Here is a 16,280-nt window from a genome sequence, read left to right on the forward strand (position 1 = left end):
AGGAATTTAAAAATCGACATTATTGGCACAAGATTCATGTTAATGTTTACTCATGTAAATAGCACAAAATACTGCCTAATTAGTGTGGTTGGTAAATTTTTGGTACTTTAATTTTCTCTGTTATTGTAAACCATGCATAAAATGCTTGCCTATTGAGAAGTGCAGAATTGTCAGAGCTTAAACAGCTGACATCTGCTTACTCTCTTAAAAAAAAAAAGAATAGGAAGCCATTTCAGCTTAATCTACCTCAAATGTGTTCATGTAAATGGAGGTCCATCTATTGACCTGTATTCTTTTCAGCTCAGGATTGGTCCACATGGTTCATGAAACCAGGAAGCCTGATTAGAAATGCAGATGTTGAGACAGTGAAGTACACCGTCCCCTTTTCCCTTTGCTGTATCTGTCAGGGTGAAAAGTGGCTTGTACAAGGGTCAGTCACCCATACTCACTTAATTACTTTTCTTGGACCCACAGAGCTGTCACAAGCTGTGGTGGACGCGGGAGCCATTCCTCTTTTAGTGCTCTGTATCCAAGAGCCAGAAATTGCTTTGAAAAGGGTTGCTGCTTCGGCCCTCAGTGATATTGCAAAGCATTCTCCAGAGTTGGCACAGACAGTGGTGGACGCAGGAGCAATTGCTCACTTAGCCCAGATGATCCTGAACCCTGATGCTAAGTTGAAGGTAGTTAAAAATAAAGAAACAAACAATCCAGGATTCTGATAATCTAAGAAGATGGAAATGTGTGCAGATTAATATTATACATTTTTAAATAATTAGTAAATTATCATGGAAAACAGATATGAGATATTGTGTATTTGGTCCTTTAATATGTGAAAACTGTGCTGTAAGGATTAGACAATAAAGATGTGACTGGGAAAAAGTATGTGCAACGCTGAAAACTAGAAGTAGCATCAGAATTAATACTAATAATTAAAGTAAGGAATCACGTAATGATTAAATCTCAGGGTTAGAAGGGACCTAAAGGTTTTCTAGCCCATTGTTATATTTAAGTTTCCTGTAAGAATTGCCATATTTACATTAATCTTTTCTATAGCTTTCTAAAATCTAATTTTCAGTTGATAGTCACCAATTATACTTTTATATTCTAATAGTTATATTCTGTAAGATTTAAAAATTGTCAATATTAATTAAGCAATGTAAAGTTTTACAAATGATATTGGCAATATCCCAAAATGTTAGTTCTGCTTGATTGTTACTGTACTACATTACTGTGTTTATCGTCAATTAACAATTTAAGTATTGTGTAATTAAGAAATAGTATTCATCCCAGGGTCATATTCTTTGACCAGCCTCAACTGATAAGAGATTTAAATAGTCAATAGTGTGAACTAAGATGTTTAACTTGGATATGAGGGAATTTAAGAAATTGAGTATTGAGGTATAAGAAGACTAGGATGTGAATGCCTCGAGACTCCTAGATTATGTTGGATGTGTGATTGTTTTTTCCTCTTTATAAAGGAATTTGAGTGTGTACGAAGCTGTTTAAATTATGTCTGAACTCCACAGTGGAGTCTATGTAACATTTGGGTTTGGTTTTTGCTCAACAGCGTCAGATCCTTTCAGCTCTCAGTCAGATTGCGAAACATTCTGTGGATCTAGCAGAAATGGTGGTTGAAGCAGAGATTTTTCCAGCTGTACTTACCTGTCTGAAGGACAAAGATGAATACGTGAAGAAAAATGCTTCCACTTTAATTAGAGAGATTGCAAAACATACACCTGAGGTAAAATAAGGAAAAAAAAAACAGCTTCAAAATACAACAGTATGGGGCTTCCCTGGTGGCGCAGTGGTTGAGTCTGCCTGCCGATGCAAGGGACTCGTGCCCCGGTCTGGGAAGATCCCACATGCCGCGGAGCGGCTGGGCCCGTGAGCCATGGCCGCTGAGCCTGCGCGTCCGGAGCCTGTGCTTCGCAACGGGAGAGGCCACAACAGTGAGAGGCCTGCGTACCGAAAAAAAAAAAAAGAAAAAACCCAACAGTATGCAGTTAGTTTTAGTTTTTAAGTAAAACATCAGTTTGTTCACAGGGCTCAGGGACAGTGTCACATGTTGTGAGGGGTTCTCGTCCTCAGCACTGTTGACATTCTGGACCAGGTCATTCTTTGTCGTGAGGGGCCGTCCTGTACACTGTGAGGGGCTGTCCTGTACACTGTAGGGTGGATGTTTAGCAGCATCCCTGGCCTCTGCCCGCTGGATGCCAGTAGCGCCCCTCCCCCAAGTTGTGACGATCAAAAATGTCCCCACATATTACTAAATGTTTCCTAGGGGACAAGAGTGCCCCCACTTGAGAACCACTGGGTTATATCAATGGAGTTTGAGTCTGAAATCTCAGGTTTTAATCATTTTCTGCTTTCCATTTCTAGATTGTAGGGACCGTGGACCTTTGTTGTCCTGTCACTCTAGGTCAGCTGGGCGTAGTGAGAGATGGTGCCCCTCCAGGTTGGGAGAGACCATCAGGCCCCCTGACCTGGCGTAACTGCTCTAACAGCTGCTCTTGCACAGTGGTTCCTGCTCTGAGGTGTGAGGTGGGAAAGGAATAGAGACGAAGCGAACCTGGGTAGATTCTGAAGTTATGTCTTTTTCTGTGTATATTTTCACTAATCAATTTCATTTCACTAAACTTTTAAGTCCTTATTCTTTTTTTTTTTAAATTATTTATTTATTGGGATGCACCAGGCCTTAGTGGCAGCACACAGGATCTTCGTTGTGGCGTGGGGGATCTTTAGTTGCGGCACATGGGATCTAGTTCCCTGACCAGGGATTGAACCCAGGCCCCCTGCATTGGGAGCTCGGAGTCTTAGCCACTGGACCACCAGGGAAGTCCCAAGTCCTCATTCTTTATTTCACCCAACATCTTTATCTGGTTGAGATTGTTCAAGACTGGAGTGCAGTCAGCTAGAGATCATTGCTGGCAAAGGAAGGATAATGGGGCTAGACTATTTCAAGTCTGATCTCACCTTTCAGCATTCAGTGATTAATCCAATTCTTACTCACACCTTGTGATAGGGGGTTTCAGCAGTTAGCTAGTTATGAACTAGCCCTAGACTTAGTGTTTAGGTGAGGAGTTTTGACATCCATTATGATAAGGATAGAGTCGTGCAAGAAAAATTGAGCCACAGAGAGGGTCCTCACAGTGAGCATATTCTGTACATTAGAAATAGCAGGACTGTTACCCTTGTACACTTCTTTGATAAAAATAATAATTTCACTAAATGACATTTCAGATTTTACCAGACGTTTTTTACGTCCTAAAATTTAAAATTTGGCAATGCTGAAGTAATATTTAAAGATCATCTTACACTTTAGCTCTCCTTCTTTCCTCTTAGCTTTCTCAGCTGATAGTGAACACGGGGGGAGTTGCTGCCGTGATCGATTGCATTGGGTCCTGCAAAGGAAACATAAAGCTGCCGGGCATCATGATGCTTGGCTACGTGGCAGCTCATTCTGAGAACCTGGCAATGGCGGTCATCATTTCCAAGGTTTGTTCTTGCTTCCTTTTCCTCTGGTTATTGCAGTGAGATACTCTAAGACAGAACCACAGATTAATACTATCCCACAGAGTGTAAAATATAGCTGACCAGAGTCAAAGAACTACCAGCTTTCTTCAAGGCTTATTAGTAAGTTTCCCAAAGCAGTGCTTGAAGTAAAGTTTACTTGGCAGGAAGTTTAAAGTTTTACTCAGTGTTTAATATCAATAAAATGTCAACACCTCCGAGTGTTAGTATCACCTATATCTAAATACCATGTATTTGTATCTTGAAGGATTGGCTTTACAAATATGTAAAGCATACTTTGATTAAAGACAGCTATCATAAATGACATGCCCAGTGGTCATTTTGATTATTCCGTACATTCTCCCCCTTCCTGCCATTTGGGCAGGATATGACAATGGATGGCTCTCTCTCCTTCAGCTTCCATGAGCTAATTTATCTTCTTAGACATGGGCAATTCAGAGCACATGTTGGATAGCATGTTTCTGACATGCTGTTTCCTTGCTCTAGGGATTTGGCCTTATCTCAATTTACGGCTTGGAATTAACCCACCAGATCACGTAGCCCTGGCTCATAGTAGGTGATCAAAAAATATTTGTTGAATGAATAAATATTGATCTCCTGAAGCATGCTTCAAAGGCTGCGTGCTCCCAGTGTCTCCGGCAACCCTCTAGGATGTGGGTTTCTTATCAGCATGGAAAATCTGCTGCTGTATGTTAAACAGAAGTGTGGATTTTTTTTTTTAATCCTTTGCTAATCCTCAGAATAAAAATGAGCCTCAGATCTTTATTTTCTACCTATTCCTTGATAATTCTTTACTTCACTCCCTTTTTATCTCTAGCTATTCCTTTTGTTCTTCTATTACCAAAGACTCTGATAGTGACTAGAGCAGTAGTGCTGCTTTCTGAAGGGTCACCATGGGGATGCGATCAGGATTCTTGATTCTCGGTTCTTTTGTGGATAGTCAGAAAGCCTACTGTAGGAAGGATGAGGAAGGAAGCAGCAATTGCTTTTGCTTCCTGTGTTTCTTCCCCAGACTAACCAGGAGGTGCTCCCTGCCTTTGTTCTGGGGCTGCTTCTGGCCTCTCCCATCTGGTTTGTCTTCCATTTAACTGAAGATCAAGGTGGGGGCACCAGCAGTTTGAGGCAGACCATGCAACACTGCCTCATCCTTTCCCGTTCCGTGTAGTACTCTCAGGACTGAGAACACCTCCAGTCTAAATAATACTTTCTAATGTTCAAAGTACATTCAGTGCTCCTTGTCTCATTTGCCGTTCAAAACAACTGAGGCCAGTAAGTCAGAGTGCTGGGCATGGGGTAAAGGGGGCTGGCTGTCTTCTTTTCCTCCTGCTTCTTCAGTCTTGGTATGTCTCAGAAGTATGGACTTTCTGGAGAGTTACCTCATTCTGAAGATAGAAAGATTCTGACCTTTTTTTTTTTTTTTTTGTATGGGCAGACACATTTTTAGTCATAAGAAGGAAGTCAAGGAAATATGGCAGATCTCTTCTTTAAGAAATTGGTCTTAAAAACCTAATTTAAAGGTGGAGGGAAAAAAAGTATATATGATCATTTGGCCTTTGCTGCGGTAGCATGACCCATGTGATAGTGGCTTTTGTGGTGCTAAATTTTAGGTGATAATTCTTCTAGTCTCAAGTTAGTTAGAAAATTATGCCTATACAGAATGAATTATAATTTGATTTGGTTATTTGACTCTTCCTTGGGTATATAAACTGTGATGCATTTGAGGTCCTTTAGTTAACTCTGTTTTGATTATTTAGATAAAATTGAAGTTTGAAGTGCAAGATATAAGCATATGCCATCTGTGTAACAAAAGTACTCATCCTCCTTTGACATTCAATCATGTTAAAATGGGAAAAACTATCATTTAAATGTTGACAAAAATTAATGGAAATTTACTATTTCAGAAAAGGTTTTAGTGACTATATTTTACCTAAAGTTTACTTCAATAGGATTCTTGCTCATATTATTCATTTGATTTTGGATCTATAGTAGGTATTTTGTTCTCAGATCTGTTATACTTGGTGAAAAGTCAATTTTTAAAAGGATTCTAAATTAACTTTTTTAACAAGGGAAAGCAAAAGGTTTTATTTTTATTTTTTTAACATCTTCATTGGAGTATAATTGCTTTACAGTGGTATGTTTCTGCTTTATAACAAAGTGAATCAGCTATACATATACATGTATCCCCATATCTCCTCCCTCTTGTGTCTCCCTCCCACCCTCCCTATCCCAACCCTCTAGGTGGTCACAAAGCACTGAGCTGATCTCCCTGTGCTATGCGGCTGCTTCCCACTAGCTATTTTACATTTGGTAGTATATGTAAGTCCATGCCAATCTCTCACTTCGTCCCAGCTTACCCTTCCCCCTCCCCATGTCCTCAAGTCCATTCTCTATGTCTGCGTCTTTATTCCTGTCCTGCCCTTAGGTTCATCAGAACCATTTCTTTTTTTTTTTTTTAGATTCCATATGTATGTGTTAGCATACAGTATTTGTTTTTCTCTTTCTGACTTGCTTCACTCTGTATGACAAACTCTCGGTCCATCCACCTCACTACAAATAACTCAATTTTGTTTCTTTTTATGGCTGAGTAATATTCCATTGTATATATGTGCCACATCTTCTTTATCCATTCATCTGTTGATGGACACTTAGGTTGCTTCCATGTCCTGGCTGTTGTAAATAGAGCTGCAATGAACATTGTGGTACATGACTCTTTTTTTTTTTTTTAGTGGTACGCAGGCCTCTCACTGTTGTGGCCTCTCCCATTGCGGAGCACAGGCTCCAGACACGCAGGCTCAGTGGCCATGGCTCACAGGCCTAGCCGCTCCGCAGCATGTGGGATCTTCCCGGACCGGGGCACGAACCTGTGTCCCCTGCACCCCTCCATCACTGCGCCACCAGGGAAGCCCCATGACTCTTTGAATTATGGCTTTCTCAGGGTATATGCCCAGTAGTGGGATTGCTGGGTCATATGGTAATTCTATTTTTAGTTTTTTAAGGAACCTCCACACTGTTCTCCATAGTGGCTGTTATCAATTTACATTCCCACCAACAGTGCAGTAGGGTTCCCTTTTCTCCACACCCTCTCCAGCATTTATTGTTTGTACATATTTTGATGATGGCCATTCTGACTGGTGTGAGGTGATACCTCATTGTAGTTTTGATTTGCATTTCTCTAATGATTAGTGATGTTGAGCATCTTTTCATGTGTTTGTTGGCAGTCTGTATATATTCTTTGGAGAAATGTCTATTTAGGTCTTCTGCCCATTTTTGGATTGGGTTGTTTGTTTTTTGATATTGAGCTGCATGAGCTGCTTGTAAATTCTGGAGATTAATCCTTTGTCAGTTGCTTCATTTGCAAATATTTTTCTCCCATTCTGAGGGTTGTCTTTTGGTCTTGTTTATGGTTTCCTTTGCTGTGCAAAAGCTTTGAAGTTTCATTAGGTCCCATTTGTTTATTTTTGTTTTCATTTCCATTTCTGTAGGAGGTGAGTCAAAAAGGATCTTGCTGTGATTTATGTCATAGAGTGTTCCGCCTGTGTTTTCCTCTACGAGTTTTATAGTGTCTGGCCTTATATTTAGGTCTTTAATCCATTTTGAGCTGATTTTTATGTATGGTGTTAGGGAGTGCTCTAATTTCATTCTTTTACATGTAGCTGTCCAGTTTTCCCAGCACCACTTATTGAAGAGGCTGTCTTTTCTCCATTGTATATTCTTGCCTCCTTTATCAAAAATAAGGTGACCATATGTGCATGGGTTTATCTCTTGGCTTTCTATCCTGTTCCATTGATCTATATTTCTGTTTTTGTGCCAGTACCATACTGTCTTGATTACTGTAGCTTTGTAGTTTAGTCAAGTCCAGCAGCCTGATTCCTCCAGCTCCATATTTCTTTCTCAAGATTGCTTTGGCTATTCGGGGTCTTTTGTGTTTCCATACAAATTGTGAAATTTTTTGTTCTAGTTCTGTGAAAAATGCCATTGATAGTTTGATAGAGATTGCATTGCACCTGTAGATTGCTTTGGGTAGTATAGTCATTTTCACAATGTTGATTCTTCCAATCCAGGAACATGGTTTATCTCTCCATCTGTTTTGTATCATCTTTAATTTCTTTCATCAGTGTCTTATAGTTTTCTGCATACAGGTCTTTTGTCTTCTTAGGTAGGTTTATTCCTAGGTATTTTCTTCTTTTTGTTGCAGTGGTAAATGGGAGTGTTTCCCTAATTTCTTTCAGATTTTTCATCATTAGTGTATAGGAATGCAAGAGAGTTCTGTGCATTAATATTGTATGCTGCTACTTTGCCAAGTTTGCTGATTAGCTCTAGTAGTTTTCTGGTAGAGTCTTTAGGATTCCTATGTATAGTATCATGTCATCTGCAAACAGTGGCAGTTTTACTTCTTTTCCGATTTGTATTCCTTTTATTTCTTTTTCTTCTCTGGTTGCTGTGGGTAAAACTTCCAAAACTGTGTTGAATAATAGTGGTGAGAGTGGGCAACCTTGTCTTGTTACCGATCTTAGTGGAAATGGTTTCAGTTTTTCACCATTGAGAATGATGTTGGTGGTGGGTTTGTCATATATGGCCCTTATTATGTTGAGGTAAGTTCCCTCTGTGCCTACTTTCTGGAGGATTTTTATTATAAATGGGTGTTGAATTTTGTCGAAAGCTTTTTCTGCATCTATTGAGATGATCATGTGGTTTTTATCCTTCAGTTTGTTAATATGGCATTATCACATTGTTTGATTTGCATATATTGAACAATCCTTGTATTTGATCATGGTGAACGAACGTTTTAATGTGCTGTTGGATTCTGTTTGCTAGTATTTTGTTGGATTTTTGCATCTATGTTCATCAGTGATATTGGCCTGTAGTTTTCTTTGTGACATCTTTGTCTGGTTTTGGTATCAGGGTGATAGTGGCCTCGTAGAATGAGTTTGGGAGTGTTCCTCCCTCTGCTATATTTTGGATGAGTTTGAGAAGGATAGGTGTTAACTCTTCTCAAAGTGTTTGATAGAATTCTCCTGTGAAGCCATCTGGTCCTGGGCTTTCGTTTGTTGGAAGATTTTTAATCACAGTTTCAATTTCAGTGCTTGTGATTGGTCTGTTTATATTTTGTATTTCTTCCTGGTTCAGTCTCGGGAGGTTGTGCTTTTCTAAGAATTTGTCCATTTCTTCCAGGTTGTCCATTTTATTGGCATAGAGTTGCTTGTAGTAATCTCTCATGATCCTTTGTATTTCTGCAGTGTCAGTTGTTACTTCTCCTTTTTCTTTTCTAATTCTATTGATTTGAGTCTCCTCCCTTTTTTTCTTGATGAGTCTGGTTAATGGCTTATCAATTTTGTTTATCTTCTCAAAGAACCAGCTTTTAGTTTTATTGATCTTTGCTATCGTTTCCTTCATTGCTTTTTCATTTATTTCTGCTCTGATCTTTATGATTTCTTTCCTTCTGCTAACTTTGGGGTATTTTTTGTTCTTCTTTCTCTTATTGCTTTAGGTGCAAGGTTAGGTTGTTTATTTGAGACTTTTCTTGTCTCTTGAGGTAGGATTTTATTGCTATAAACTTCCCTCTTAGAACTGCTTTTGCTGCATCCCATAGGTTTTAGGTCATTGTGTTTTCATTGTCATGTGTTTCTAGGTATTTCTTCCTCTTTGATTTCTTCAGTGATCTCTTGGTTATTTAGTAGTGTATTGTTTAGCCTCCATGTGTTTGTCTTTTTTACAGACTTTTTCCTGTAATTGATATCTAGTTTCATAGCATTGTGGTCAGAAGAGATAGTTGATAGAATTTAAATTTTCTTAAATTTACCAAGGCTTGACTTGTGACCCAAGGTACGATCTATCCTGAAGAATGTTCCATGAGCCCTTGAGAAGAAAGTGTATTCTCTTTTTTTGGGATGGAATGTCCTATAAATATTAAGTCCATCTTGTTTAATGTATCATTTAAAGCTGGTGTTTCCTTATTTATTTTCATTTTGGATGATCTGTCCATTGGTGAAAGTGAGGTGTTAAAGTCCCCTACTATGATTGTGTTACTGTCGATTTCCCCGTTTATGGCTGTTAGCATTTGCCGTATGTATTGAGGTGCTCCTATGTTGGGTGCTTAAATATTTACAATTGTTATATCTTCTTCTTGGATTGGTCCTTTGAGCATTATGTAGTGTCCTCCTTTGTCGCTTGTAGTAGTCTTTATTTTAAAGTCTATTTTGTCTGATATGAGAATTGCTACTCCAGCTTTCTTTTCATTTCCATTTGCATGGAATATCTTTTTCCATCCCCTCACTTTCAGTCTGTATGTGTCCCTAGGTCTGAAGTGGGTCTGTTGTAGACAGCATATATATGGGTCTTGTTTTTGTATCCATTCAGGCAGTCTGTGTCTTTTGGTTGGAGCATTTAATCCATTTACATTTCAGGTAATTATTGATATGTATGTTCCTATGACCATTTTCTTAATTGTTTTGGGTTTGTTATTGTAGGTCTTTTCCTTCTCTTGGCTTTCCTGCCTAGAGAAGTTCCTTTAGCCTTTGTTGTAAAGCTGGTTTGGTGGTGCTGAGTTCTCTTAGCTTTTGCTTGTCTGTAAAGATTTTAATTTCTCTGTCGAATCTGAATGCGATCCTTGCTGGGTAGAGTAATCTTGGTTGTAGGTTTTTTCCTTTCATCACTTTAAATATGTCCTGCCACTCCCTTCTGGCTTGTAGAGTTTCTGCTAGAAATCAGCCGTTAACCTTATGGGAGTTCCCTTGTATGTTATTTGTCATTTTTCCTTTGCTGCTTTCAATAATTTTTCTTTGTCTTTAATTTTTGCCAGTGTGATTACTATGTGTCTTGGCGTGTTTCTCCTTGGATTTATCCTGTATGGGACTCTCTGTGCTTCCTGGCTTGATTGACTATTTCCTTTCCCATATTAGGGAAGTTTTCAACTATAATCTCTTCAAATATTTTCTCAGTCCCTTTCTTTTTTTTTTTTTTTTTTTTGCGGTACACGGGCCTCTCACTGTTGTGGCCTCTCCCGTTGCAGAGCACATGCTCCGGACGCACAGGCTCAGCGGCCATGGCTCACAGGCCGAGCCGCTCCGCGGCATGTGGGATCCTCCCAGACTCGGGCACGAACCCGTGTCCCCTGCATTGGCAGACGCACTCTCAACCACTGCGCCAGCAGGGAAGCCCTCAGTCCCTTTCTTTTTCTCTTCTTCTGGGACCCCTATAATTTAAATATTTGTGCATTTACTTTTGTCCCAGAGGTCTCTGAGACTGTCCTCAATTCTTTTCATTCTTTTTTCTTTATTCTGCTCTGCAGTAGTTATTTCCACTACTTTCTCTTCCAGGTCACTTATCTGTTCTTCTGCCTCAGTTTTTCGGCTATTGATTCCTTCTAGAGAATTTTTAATTTCATTTATTGTGTTGTTCATCATTGTTTGTTTGCTCTTTAGTTCTTCTAGGTCCTTGTTAAATATTTCTTGCATTTTGTCTATTCTATTTCCAAGATTTTAGATCATCTTTACTATCATTATTCTGAATTCTTTTTCAGGTAGATTGCCTATTTCCTCTTCATTTGTTTGGTCTGGTGGGTTTTTACCTTGCTCCTTCATCTGCTGTGTGTTTCTCTGTCTTCTCACTTGGCTTAACTTACTGTGTTTGGGGTCTCCTTTTCACAGCCTGCAGGTTCGTAGTTCCCATTGTTTTTGGTGTCTGCCCCCAGTGGCTGAAGTTGGTTCAGTGGGCTGTGTAGGCTTCCTGGTGGAGGGGACTAGTGGCTGTGCTCTGGTGGATGAGGCTGGATCTTGTCTTTCTGGTGGGCAGGACCATGTCTGGTGGTGTGTTTTGGGGCGTCTGTGACCTTATTATGATTTTAGGTAGGCTCTCTGCTAATGGGTGGGGTTGTGTTCCTGTCTTGCTAGTTGTTTGGCATAGGGTATCCAGCACTGTAGCTTGCTGGTCATTGAGTGGGGCTGGGTCTTATCGTTGAGATGGAGATCTCTGGGAGACCTTTCACCATTTGATATTATGTGGAGCTGGGAGGTCTCTGGTGGACTGGTGTCCTGAACTCGGCTTTCCCACCTCAGAGGCACAGGCCTGACACCCGGCTGGAGGACCAAGACCCTGTCAGCCACACAGCTCAGAAGAAAAGGGAGAAAAAAAGAAAGAAAGGAAGGGAGGGAGGGAGGGAGGGAGAGAATAAAATAAAGTTATTACAATAAAAAATAATTATTAAAAATAAAAAAATTGGGCTTCCCTGGTGGCTCAGTGGTTGAGAGTCCGCCTGCTGATGCAGGGGACACACGTTCATGCCCCGGTCCGGGAGGATCCCACATGCCGCGGAGCGACTAGGCCCGTGAGCCATGGCTGCTGAGCCTGTGCAGCCGGAGCCTATGATCCACAATGAGAGAGGCCACAACAGTGAGCAGCCCGTGTACTGCAAAAAAAATAAAAAAAATAATAAAAATTAAAAAGTAATTTAAAAAAAGAAAGAAGAGAGCAACCAAAGCAAAAAACAAATCCACCAATGATAACAAGCGCTAAAAACTATGCTTAAAAACAAACAAAAACGGACAGACAGAACCCTAGGACAAATGGTAAATACAAAGCTATACAAACGAAATCACACAAAGAAGCACACACATACACACTCACAAAAAGAGAAGAAGGAAAAAAAAATATATATCATTGCTCCCAAAGTCCACCTCCTCAGTTTGGGATGATTCGTTGTCTATTCAGGTATTCCACAGATGCAGGGAACATTAAGTTGACTGTGGAGATTTAATTCGCTGCTCCTGAGGCTGCTGGGAGAGATTTCCCTTTCTCTTCTTTGTTCGCACAGCTCCTGGGGTTCAGCTTTGGATTTGGACCCGCCTCTGCGTGTAGTTTGCCTGAGGGCATCTGTTCTTCGCTCAGACAGGACGGGGTTAAAGGAGCAGCTGATTCGGGGACTCTGGCTCGCTCAGGCAGGGGGGAGGGAGGGGTACAGATGCGGGGTGAGCCTGCGGCGGCAGAGGCCAGCGTGACGTTGCACCAGCCTGAGGCGCGCTGTGCGTTCTCCCAGGGAAGTTGTCCCTGGATCACGGGACCCTGGCGGTGGTGGGCTGCACAGGCTCTCGGGAGGGGAGGTGTGGACAGTGGCCTGTGCTCGCACACAGGCTTCTTGGTGGCGGCAGCAGCAGCCTTAGCATCTCATACCTGTCTCTGGGGTCTGCGCTGGTAGCCGCGGTTCGCGCCCATCTCTGGAGCTCGTTTAGGTGTTGCTCTGAATTCCCTCTCGTCGCGCACCCTGAAACAATGGTCTCTTGCCTCTTCATCAGCTCCAGACTTTTTCCCGGACTCCCTCCCGTCTAGCTGTGGCGCACTAGCCCCTTCAGGCTGCGTTTACGCAGCCAACCCCAGTCCTCTCCCTGCGCTCCGACCTCCGAAGCCCGAGCCTCAGCTCCCAGCCCCGCCCGCCCCGGCGGGTGAGCAGACAAGCCTCTCGGGCTGGTGAGTGCTGGTCGGCACCAATCCTCTGTGCAGGAATCTCGCCGCTTTTACCTCCTCACCCCTGTTGCTGCGCTCTCCTCCGCAGCTCCGAAGCTTCCCCCCCTCCACCACCCGCAGTCTCCGCCGGCGAAGGGGCTTCCTAGTGTGTGGAAACCTTTCCTCCTTCACAGCTCCCTCCCACTGGTGCAGGTCCCGTCCCTATTCTTTTGTCTCTGTTTTTCCTTTTTTCTTTTGCCCTACCCAGGTATGTGGGGAGTTTCTTGCCTTTTGGGAAGTCTGATATCTTCTGCCAGCGTTCAGTAGATGTTATGTAGGGGTTATTCCACATGTAGATGCATTTCTGATGTTTTTGTGGGGAGGAAGGTGATCTCCGCATCTTACTCTTCTGCCATCTTGAAGGTCTCCTTCTTCAACCAAAATGCTGCTGCATTGACTTTTTAAAGTCACACAGGCAGATGTCTGGGGTGGTTGGTGATCCGTGATGTTGATAGCAAAGAAAGGATGTGTGTTCTAAGTGGTGACACCGAGGAGTCCAGCTCCCTGATCAGATCTGGAAATCCTTTGCCCCGGGGGCAACCTCGGAGAGCGTCCTGCGCCCCCCGCCACTTCCCCGGACTCTGGGGCGCCACCTGCAGCTGAGTCACCAGCCCGGCTGCGTCTGGGATGTGTGCGCCGGCCCCAGCCGGCCTCCCCTCAAGCAAAAGGTTTTAAAATCCTACGCATTTTTAATTTGTCACAGGGGAATCTGGTTTTGCCTAAATACTGGTCTGTGGCATCTGTTTTTTGGTTAAATGCTTCTGTTTGGGGAGTAAACGCTAGTGGAGTTATTTAGTTTAGTTGGATTGTTACAGATAATTAAGGTAAATTAGTTCTAGTCATTTTATTGACTTGAAAAATGACAGCCCCTGTGAAGTGCTCATTTATTGAACCGTTTAAGAAAAGGATCAAGACCAAAATGATTCCTTCTAACGTTTGAGAGACAGGGAAGACTCTTTAATCCTGCTCTGGATTCATAACTCTTGCTCTTTTGATCAACGCTGCAGGGTGTGCCCCAGCTGTCAGTCTGCTTGTCGGAAGAGCCAGAAGATCATATTAAGGCTGCTGCTGCCTGGGCCTTGGGACAGATTGGGAGGCACACTCCGGAGCATGCCCGGGCTGTCGCGGTCACAAACACTTTGCCCGTCCTGCTTTCTTTGTACATGTCGACCGAAAGTTCTGAGGATCTTCAAATGAAAGTAAGTGCTTAATTCTTGACTGTTTTAATGAGGCTTTGTTAGATTTTGACTCATTCTTTAAAATGTGTAAATTAAAATGTTTTAATTTTCATCATGGACAATATCGCTTTTCTGAGTCAAGAAATAAATTTATCAGAAGAAGTGAGGTGACTCTTTGAAAATGAGTTACCCTTGTCTCTAAAAATCAGTGATATATTTTAATGAAAGTTCTCTGTAGGTACAAAGTTGTTTGTAAAATGAATGTCTGGTTGTTGCCTTCTACATTTCTATTGACTTTTCTTATGAAATAGGTTATTGAATAATAGGATTTTGGAGATGGAATTGGCCAGAGAGTACTTTAGTCCATTTTACATTAAAAAATTGAGTCTAAAGAAATTTAAGCTGCTTTCCCAAGGTATTCCTGAAGCATGAGCTACCTCTCCTAACTCCAAGTCTGCCTGATCTTTTAATTATGTCTTATATTTGTTCCTTAAAGGAAAAATGACTGTAAGATTCACTAAATTAAACATTTTTACATCATGCATTTAAAAAAAAATTAAGATTTCTAAAAAAAATGTTACTAGCTACTGAAATGATTCATAAAACATGAATATAAAGTAGGATGGGTTTGTAAAATAATTTTAGAATTTCAAAGAAAGAAAAATGCTTCCCAGCATACTGCCTATTAGGAAAACATGTAACTTTTGGAAAGCAGCTTTCAGAATTGACTTGGGTTGAGAGAAGTACACAGAAAAGACAATCAAAATAACAGTAAATTAAATTACTTTTAAATTTTAATTAAAACACTGAAGTAACAAATAGGAAAACACATTTGCTGGAACAACTTTAGGTGCTCTAACAAGGCAGGAAGTCTGCTTGAACTTACAGTTGAGAGAGTCTGAAAGCGATGTCGTGAGTCATTTATTTGGTTTATAAATTTTATAAAAGTGAGTTTATGTTGATTTGGTTATGTTTACATGTTTTTTCTCTACAGATTCATTGGGGGAAGTTGATTTCTAAGATTAACGCTTTTCCCGTTTTTATAAGACTTTCTAGATCAAAGCAATGATTTAACAGATTTAGGGCTTTTCCCTTACTTGTCTCCAATGTTGACTCCATTCCTTGGCGATGCTTGGTAGAGAGTAAGATTGACAATGTGCTAAGGTCTTTTCCTGTTTAACAATTGTGTGATTCTTTGACTTTCTGGTGAGAAACCACAACTCCATTTCCAGTTTTGAGTTGTCCAAGTACATCTGATTTACATACATATACTTTTATTTTATTTTATTTTATTTTTTTAAATGTATTTATTTTATTTTTGGCTGCGTTGGGTCTTCATTGCTGTGCGCAGGCTTTCTCTAGTTGTGGTGAGCAGGGGCTACTCTTCATTGCGGTGGGTGGGCTTCTCACTATGGTGGCTTCTCTTTGTTGTGGAGCGTGGGCTCTAGGTGCATGGGCTTCAGTAGTTGTGGCATGAGGGCTCAATAGTTGTGGCTCATGGGCTCTAGAGCACAGGCTCAGTACTTGTGGCCCATGGGCTTAGTTGCTCCGCAGCATGTGGGATCTTCCTGGACCAGGGCTCGAACCCGTGTCCCCTGCATTGGCAGGCAGATTCTTAACCACTGCGCCACCATGGAAGCCCTACATATAATTTTAACCTATGTATGTAGTTCTCTTTTTGTGGCATATTTCTTTAACCCATTATCATAATTGTCTTTCTTCCTCCCTCTTCCCTCTCCTCTTCCCCACTTCCTCCTCTTCCCTCCTCCCTCCTCCTCACTTCTCATCCTTCCCACCCTTACCTCTAGTAATCCAGGGAAATAAAAGATTACATCAGCTAGAGCATGAATAATTAATAGTGGAGTCAGTAGTAATTATAGTTTGAGAAACCCTTGCAAATAGTCTCTGAGGGAGCACTATATACTATTTACATGCTACCAAGTTTATATAACTTGGTTTTTAATGAGTTATTATGATATTATGTTGTATAAATATCACCAGAGTAAAATAAGTTTGATAACTTTACTTTTTGAAGTCAGATAATTTTTATCTTGTATTAGTTTAATAAAGGTGGTT

At 41.1% G+C, this 16,280-nt stretch overlaps 1 protein-coding gene across 2 annotated transcripts in view; it reads left to right on the forward strand.

Annotated features, from left to right (window-relative positions):
* SPAG6 (sperm associated antigen 6) overlaps positions 1-16,280 on the forward strand; it is a 73,744-nt gene that overhangs the window by 36,579 nt on the left and 20,885 nt on the right. For both annotated transcript variants that reach the window (XM_067703268.1, XM_067703353.1), the window contains exons 5-8: positions 475-680; positions 1,568-1,741; positions 3,343-3,495; positions 14,034-14,225. In XM_067703268.1, the coding sequence (XP_067559369.1) occupies positions 475-680; positions 1,568-1,741; positions 3,343-3,495; positions 14,034-14,225 (725 nt within the window). The remainder of the gene's footprint in view (positions 1-474; positions 681-1,567; positions 1,742-3,342; positions 3,496-14,033; positions 14,226-16,280) is intronic.

The sequence above is a fragment of the Pseudorca crassidens genome, chromosome 1, assembly GCF_039906515.1.
Source record: "Pseudorca crassidens isolate mPseCra1 chromosome 1, mPseCra1.hap1, whole genome shotgun sequence".
In the NCBI taxonomy this organism is placed as follows: Eukaryota; Metazoa; Chordata; class Mammalia; order Artiodactyla; family Delphinidae; genus Pseudorca; species Pseudorca crassidens.